Raw genomic sequence first — 8,061 nt, forward strand, 5'->3', positions numbered from 1 at the left:
TATTACCATAAATTGATTGGATGTTTGTGTATTTTTATAAAATGTCTAATACATAGCAAAATGTACTTTAAAATCATATTATTGCAGGACAAACTTAAAGCGGGCGTCTCACCATACTTATCTCATCATCGAATTCTATGGAGAAATGAAAAATTTAGCATTCGCTAGCGAACAGTTTTATTTTGGAAAATTAAAATGAAACACAAGGACCACACTTGTAATTGCTTTTTAAATTTTTCTTCAGAAGATTTTAGTTTACTTCTCTGGCGACACTAATTTCCTTACCATGTAGATTTAGTAAATAGACATTCCTTAAATTTATTACTCAACTTGTTACCAACCTTTTACATAGATTCAAAAATTATTTAAATTTTTAGTCGCATAAATTTCCATGAGTTGACCTTTATTATTAGATTCTCTAAATTTAGTGTTACGAGAGTGGACTCAAAAACGAGCAACAAAACAACCGCTGCTCTTACGAAGAAAAACACGAATGTTTAAACCACAACAAAACGATTGAACAAATCTTAATTACCAAAAAATCACAACTTAAATGACAGAGAGTAAGAATAGTCTAAAAATTTTTTCCCGATTTTGGTTAATTTAGCAGGAGATTTATTTTTGAGTCTAAATACATTTACTAAGAGAATGTTCTTAGGCTCAGGAAATGCATTTAAGACATTCGTTCCACAATTGATAACGAGAATAATCACTAGAACAAGTCAAATCAATTAAAAATCTTAGAACTTATTTAAATATTTATTTGCACTGTGGAGCAGCTACACCAACAGAACTTTAAAAAAAGCTCACGCATTTGTAACACTAGATAGAAAAACAGCGGAGAGAGAGTAAATAAAAACAAGGAACGTTTTTAGCCTTTTTATTATCTTCAATAGAAGTACGTTTATATGATTCCAATCTAGAAAGAATACAAAAAATCAAAAGATAACTTAAGCATTTGTTCGTCACATGTAATAAATAACAATTCCTTACATATTAAAACCTTATTTATCATCTACTAATAGTTTAAGTATATATTTCTCATTATCTACTTTTCAGAATTTGTTAAAAAGAACGAATAGAAAAAGAAGTACAAAGATCTTGAGGAGTCAGTAGTGCAATTTTAAGCTGCGAGTTAGAACAATGAGAAACAGTACTATTAAGTACTTTAGCACTTACTGAATACATGGAGAGAAAAAAAAAAAAAAAAAAAAAAAAAGGAATACCTTGTTAGCAACATCAAGTGCATCATAATCTGTTGCGAGATGTACATATGCCTTTTTTAAGCCATCAGGCCTAAATTTAATTAGAATTGAACAAAATATTAAGCTATTAATAAAGAACATCATTGTCATGTCATAGAAATTGTTTACTTAGAATATACAAGTATACATATTTATTAATGGTTATTTTTGCACAACTGAACAATAAAGCACCATTTTTATTAGGCATAACAAACTACATACCTAATTAGAGTATTAACTTTAGCTACATCTATGTCATACAGCTTTTTAACAGCTAATTTAATTTGAGGTTTACTGGCACGAATGTCAACAATAAAAACTAAAGTATTATTATCCTCAATTTTCTTCATAGCCGACTCAGTGGTCAATGGATGTTTAACAATTTGAAACTGATCTAGCTTAGTCCTTGATGGTGCAGATTTCCTTGGAAACTTTGCATTTCTTGGCAGTGACAAAGTCTTAGGTCTTCTGAAGTGAACTGAGTGTCTAACTTTTTGTTCCTTCTTAGAATGAGTTCCTTTTAGCACAGCTTTCTTAGCTTTTTGTGCTTGACCTTTAGCCTTTTCTTTACCTAAGCAAAAGGAGATGAACAAGGTTTAAAAGACAGGATAAATACTTCATGTATGCTTAAATAAACTAAAACATAACTAAAAGTCTTTCATCTAAGTAAGGAATAATTTAGAATGGTACTATTTTCTGGATTAAATTCTTAAAATAGTTACACCAAGAAAAAAAAAACATTAGATAGAAATTTTACTTTACATAAATTCTTAAAAACCTAAAACAAATAATAACCAATTCTAAACTAAATAATAGAAATTAAAATATTAAAAATTTACAAAAGAACATATAAATTCATATAAAACAAGTAATGGTGTACAGATTTAAGAAAGAAACTTTGACAGTTACAATGTAAAAGACAAATATTTTTATCATAAAATAGAAAGCACCAAGTTGAATTGTAAACACAGGACCAGTGAACCACTAAAATAGTTATATCTCAACAGAAAATTGGCAAGAACAAGTTTATAGGAACAATTTAAACAAGTTTACAAAGGTGTATCCTGATATTTATAATTTTTAACACAACCTTTTAAAGGGTTATCATGGGATAAGTTGTTTTGAATAACTTTGTTTAATTTGTAAATCATTGTTGAAAGAAAGAAATTATACACATAATATAAATTTGGATTGAAACAGATAATTTATTAATGTAAAAAAAAATTCCTGAAATCCTAGTTTAACCCTTTGTGGACTGACGGGACTTATTTGTCCCACTGCATTAACTCCTGTCTTTCTCTTAAACCGGTTCTTTTTTTGCTGTAAAAACATTTTGTAAGTTTTCAATTGGGTTTTAGTGATGTTTTAAAATTACATTTAATTGTTTGTCATCAATTATTTTTTAATTTAGATGTGATCTCTGATGATCGTTTTTAAGGAAATCAAGCGTATTTATTTTGTAAAAGCAAACCTATTATATTTAACTTTACATACTTTTATTTGTGTTGGGAATTTTTTTAGAGCTTCTTTAATATGTAAATAAATATTTGAAATTTAGTTTAAGTGTTAAAAAGTTTTTCATACATGACTTTTTTATAAAAATTTAAGTGGGACTAATAAGTCCCGTCAGCCGTTACAGCCTAATATTTTTAAAGCCAAACATATTTTTTGTTGAGAGTAGTAAAGTGTAAAAAACTAAAATTATAATCAAATATGAGTCGTAAGATTCGATAGTGTTATAGAAGCTGCTGAAATAATTTTACAAGACCTTCCTTCTGGTGATTCCAGTGAAGTTGAATGAGGGGAGTGGACAAGGCAGACATGTATTGCTCAATTTATGACGTAAACCGAAAATCAAAGAAATGGTGGCACCGAATATTTTTCGGGGTTCTTGAGCGTACTTTATGTAATGCTTATGTGGTCTATAAAATTTTAGGTGGTGAAAAAATTACATTAACGCAGTTTAAAAGATCAGTTGCACAATCATTAATAATACTCGCTATTTGACACTACCACACTTCTGGATGCGACCCCCACTTTTTTTTTTTTTTTTTACTGCAAATAATGAAGATTGTTTAAGATATAGAAAAATAAAGAACATACTAAAATGCTTTATTTAACTTTTTTCTCAACATGATCAAATTAAATTCTAGTGCTGCTCAACTTTTTCCCTCCCCCCTATTTTTATGATTATGATGAAAAATTTTATGCTGATTAATATCATAAAAAAAAAAAAAGGATATAAAACACAATGTAGAGTACTCTAATTTGTTGAAAGTACAAAAATATACAAAAAATTGCTAATGTTCACCATACTGAATAATATTCATTATTGCTTAAAACCTATCTTTTAAAAACATTAACAATTTGGTTTTTACTTTTAATAAAATTTTTGAATAATCAAATCTTATGGAAGTCTAGTCATACTTAATTATTATCTACATACCATGGCTCTTGGAAGACCAACAATAAACAATTTTGACTTTTCTTGACAGAAATAGGAGCAGAGTTCAAGTATGATATAGAGGGTACAATTTACTGTTGCAGAACTTATGGTTTACTAAAAATGACTTATAGTATATGTAATGTGCTTTGGACACAGCAAATAAAAAAGGAATCAATCGATTAAGTTGTTTGGAGATGTCCAATTAATAGCTGTAAAAGAACCTTCAACATAAAAGACAGCTTCTTTGAGAGATCCTATCTAAAGTATAAGCGCAGGTTAAAACCAGTAATCATCAATAAACAATTTAAGGAAAGAGCTAAAGATTGGAAATGATAACACCATTGTTGATCGGAATCAATATTGCAGATATATTTGTGTCTCATATTCCCTCAATAACCCTAATCCAATAGGCAGCCCAGGATACATTGTTGAAATATATAAATCTGTTTTCTGTTGGAGAAAGTATCATGCTGGTAGAATAATCCTGCATCAGTAGACAATTGGTAAATTAGAACCTGCAACAGAGAAAGGCTTTTTAATTTCTATCCAAAATTACAGTGCTGTATAAATTGATTCCAATCATGCATTATTACTTTCTTGCTAATATCTGGAGTAATATGTGGGCAGCATATAATTATTTGCAAGCTTCTACATATTTACAAGGCATCATTAGCCACACTCTCAACTTTGAAGATAGAGACAGGCATAACAAATATTCATGTGGAAACCATGTGGTGTTAAGCCAAAGCTTTTTGTGTGCATCAAATATCACAAACATTAAGATTCTGTCCTAGAATTGTATAAATCAAAAATGGCTATTTTCATAGCAACACAAACATATTAAAGATTTTTTTACAACAGACATTTTTCTCAACTCCATTTTTGTTATTAGATGAAAGTTAGTCTTTTCAACTACTTTTTCTGTTAATAATAAAAATGTTTATGGAAAAAGATAATTGTAAATTCTATAACAAAATTTACAAAAAGGAACTATAGAGTTAGTTGACTCAAGATGATGAATATTGTTTGTTGTATATTTTTGTACCTTCAATTTCAGATTAGAGCACTTAGATTGATTTTTCAACCTATGTTTTTATCATTAGATTAATCAGCAAAAAAATTCTCAATCATGATCAATCATAAAAATAAGGGAAAGAGGGAGAGGGAAGGGAGAGAAAGTTAAGTAGCATCTTAAATTCCTTAATTAAAAAACCACTTCCATGTAAATCTTCAACTAGATTTGTTTTTATTGATCAAAATTATTTTATTCCATTTTGTAAGCAGAGTTAAAACAGGATAATCTGAAACAATTTTGCTACAAAAATAAAAGCGGTATTCTCTAAAATGTTTTGCCCACAAATTCTGAAAAGTTCTGAAACTTGCAAGTAAACTATGATAAAGCAGCACCCAAGTCATTATCAGATCTTGCTCAAATTTGGTTTAGAAAAATGGAATCCAACTCTATCATTGTTAAGAATAGGTTCATACTAATTTATTAAAAAAAAAAAAAAAATTTTTTTAACAGATTTATATAAAATCTCAAGAGTACATATAAGTTCCCATATAATTAAAAAAGCAACATAGCTTCCTCTGATGGCCTTGATTATGATTTGGTATCTTCATTTTAAGCTCTTACTCAAAACTGCAAAGAGTGAGTTTTTAAACCGTGGTTTAAGAGGATCCATTCTCTTGCTTATTTATGCCTATATAACTAATCTTATGATTTCATCTGAGAGTTAGCAATTAAAATAACTCGTACTGATATTTAGAATTAGCCATATATAAACAATTTTAACAAATCTACGTCCCTTACCTTTGTCGGTAGTTTTTGCCATCTTGGAAACTCGCGTTTAAAAAGAGTGAACATTTATTAATATCCATGTTGTATTCCTTTAGTGTTTACCCATCACACTAAAATACATATTTTCCAAAAAAATTTGACTGCAGTATTTTAGTTTCAAAGACAACTTATAACTCAATTACTTTGCAAAGAAGATATAATTAAAATATTAATTTTAGTATTTAACTTTGATATTTATTTATTACATTAATTAAACCAAATTATTAAGTTTGTAATGACTAAGTTAAACTTTCTTATACTTTAGAAAATATTTAAAACTGCTAAGGCAAGATTGGTCTGTGAAATATATTTTTCGGATTTAAAGGTGATTTTAAATATTAGCGCGTAAATTAAGAAAACAAAACTTCTTTCTGTAATGTAGTAGCTTTATGTTTACTTAAAAATGCAATATATTCTCTTCGGCTTTGTTTGGGTTTAATTGTACGACATGATGATAATTGTTATAAAGTTATATTACTATAAACCAAGATAATTGTTAAGGGCTGCTTTTCTGATTGTAATATCAGAAAATTTATAGTGTAATATCAGCTGGTATTTACATAAATTTACATGTAAATAAATAGCAAAAGTTTTGTTATTTTCATCGCTGTTATTTTTATTAAATAATATGATTTTGTATTACTTTTATTATCTTTTACTATCATTTTCATTATAGTATCACTAATAATAGTAATAATTGCTGCTTTTAAAATCATTATTAGTATTTGTAATATTATACAGGCTATTTTTTATGCATAACATAATGAAGCTATAAGTAAGAAACTATAACAGGGGAAGTTAATAATTATTTGATTAGATTGACTTCAAGTTAGTAAAAAAAAAAAAACAAAAAACAAAAAAACAACTAATGTTAAACTTCAGTAAGGTCATGCAGTAAGTTTTTGTTTGTTGCTTCAAAACCTGGGCTACTTTTACTATATTTGTGTGGCTGAATATTGATTGAATATTGAACACACATATATACACCTACACAAAAATGTTTTCAACTGTCAGCATCACCAAAACTGGCTATGAAACCACTTTATTAGCCAGTAACCTTGGCTTAAGTTTTTTTTTTTTTAATGTGCAAATATTTAAGAAAAGTTTGATAACTTTTTAAAATTATTCAAAGAATATTCAAATAACCAAAGAGAAAGTTTTAAAGAGTTTTTTTTATCTTTGATGAATGTTATTCAAAGTATGAGCTTAGAAATGCAGCTTCTACAATCAGATTATAAAAACAGCATTGTTTAAGTACAGGCTTTAACAACTTTATATATAAAGTTTATTTTCATAATATTTGATTTATATATTGAAATTTCAGAAAATTAAAAAAAAGATTGTTTAGAAGGTAAAAGCCTAATGAAAATAAAATTTCGAAAAGAAATCAAGTTTATTAAATCCAAATCAAATACCAGAATTTGAGGAAGTTATAGTCTTTGTAGAACCTCTTAAACTTGTCCAATCAGGCTGTACTTACTTCAGAAGGTTGGATTTTGATTGTATTTTAATAGGCTAAGATTGAAATAATTTTAAAAAAGTTTTAAGCATTTCTGGGATGGCTGCACCATTTACAGATAAACTATTTTTCAGCTAGTTTGTAAAATATTTTTTTTATACTCTTTAAAGTGTGGAGAGTATAATATAGTAGGTATGTCCAGTAAAGTTGCTTTAGCATTTGGTGACTCGCTTACAGAAGGTTGGATTAATGGAGGAAAAGAATTTTATTCTTTTACAACACATCTTAAAAAACTTTTAAATAGTAAGTGTGGATCTTACTATGAAGTTGTTAATGCTGGCTTAAGTGGTGAGACTGTTGCAGAGGAAATGTATAAAAGGCTTCCAGTCATTCTTGCAAAGTATGAATGTGTTGATTTACTTATAATACAAGGAGGAACCAATGACATACTTAAAGATAAAGGTCTTAAATCAACTGTGAAGCTCTTTGATGAGTTTAAAAAACTTCTTGATCTTGCTTTGAATTACAATGTAAAAAAGATTTGTGCACTCACAATAATGGAAGGTTACTATACTTCTTTGGATGAAGCGGTTTTGAGTCATGCCGAATGTAATAATCTTCGTTTAAATTTCAATAATCAACTTATTGATTATATACAAAATATTGGAAATGAAAAGATTTTCTGTTGTGATATTGCATCAAAGTTACCCTTGTTTACCTTAGAATCCTCAGAGCAAAAGGAGTTTTGGGATGATTTACTCCATCCAAGCATTCATGGCTACAAAAAAATGGCCTCAATTATTTATGACAAAATTAAAGAAAATTTTTAGCTTAATGTTAATTTTTTTAGAATCATTTATATTTTGTATATATACTTATATATTAAACATCTGTGTTTCATTAGCATGAAATTGAATTTTTAGTTGTCTTTTTAAAAATTTCTTGCAATATCTGCACCCCCTCCTATAAGAAATTTAAGCTTACCAGATTTGAATTTAAAAACATTTTCCATCATACAAAGTGAAATGATATCAAACTCTATGAAAGCTCTAAGATAACAGATTTTTGTTAT

The 8,061-nt window shown here is 27.9% G+C and overlaps 2 protein-coding genes across 2 annotated transcripts; one reads left to right on the forward strand and one right to left on the reverse strand.

The window, feature by feature from the left end:
* Positions 1-864: 864 nt before the first annotated feature.
* Positions 865-5,608, reverse strand: LOC145184477 (large ribosomal subunit protein uL23-like). Its single transcript, XM_090092655.1, has 4 exons — positions 5,504-5,608; positions 1,467-1,815; positions 1,227-1,296; positions 865-919 (listed from the first exon to the last, which is right to left on the reverse strand). Exons 1-4 carry the CDS (start codon positions 5,523-5,525, stop codon positions 905-907), a joined length of 456 nt encoding a protein of 151 aa, XP_089948781.1. The 5' UTR covers positions 5,526-5,608; the 3' UTR covers positions 865-904.
* Positions 5,609-7,183: 1,575 nt separating this feature from the next.
* LOC145184977 (uncharacterized) lies at positions 7,184-7,905 on the forward strand. The gene has a single exon (XM_080060754.2). It carries the CDS (start codon positions 7,184-7,186, stop codon positions 7,817-7,819), a length of 636 nt encoding a protein of 211 aa, XP_079916880.2. The 3' UTR covers positions 7,820-7,905.
* Positions 7,906-8,061: the final 156 nt, after the last annotated feature.

The sequence above is a fragment of the Hydra viridissima genome, unplaced genomic scaffold (assembly GCF_058129835.1).
Source record: "Hydra viridissima isolate aposymbiotic clone 2 unplaced genomic scaffold, HvirCarnegie_v1 scaffold_7, whole genome shotgun sequence".
Lineage (NCBI taxonomy): Eukaryota > Metazoa > Cnidaria > Hydrozoa > Anthoathecata > Hydridae > Hydra > Hydra viridissima.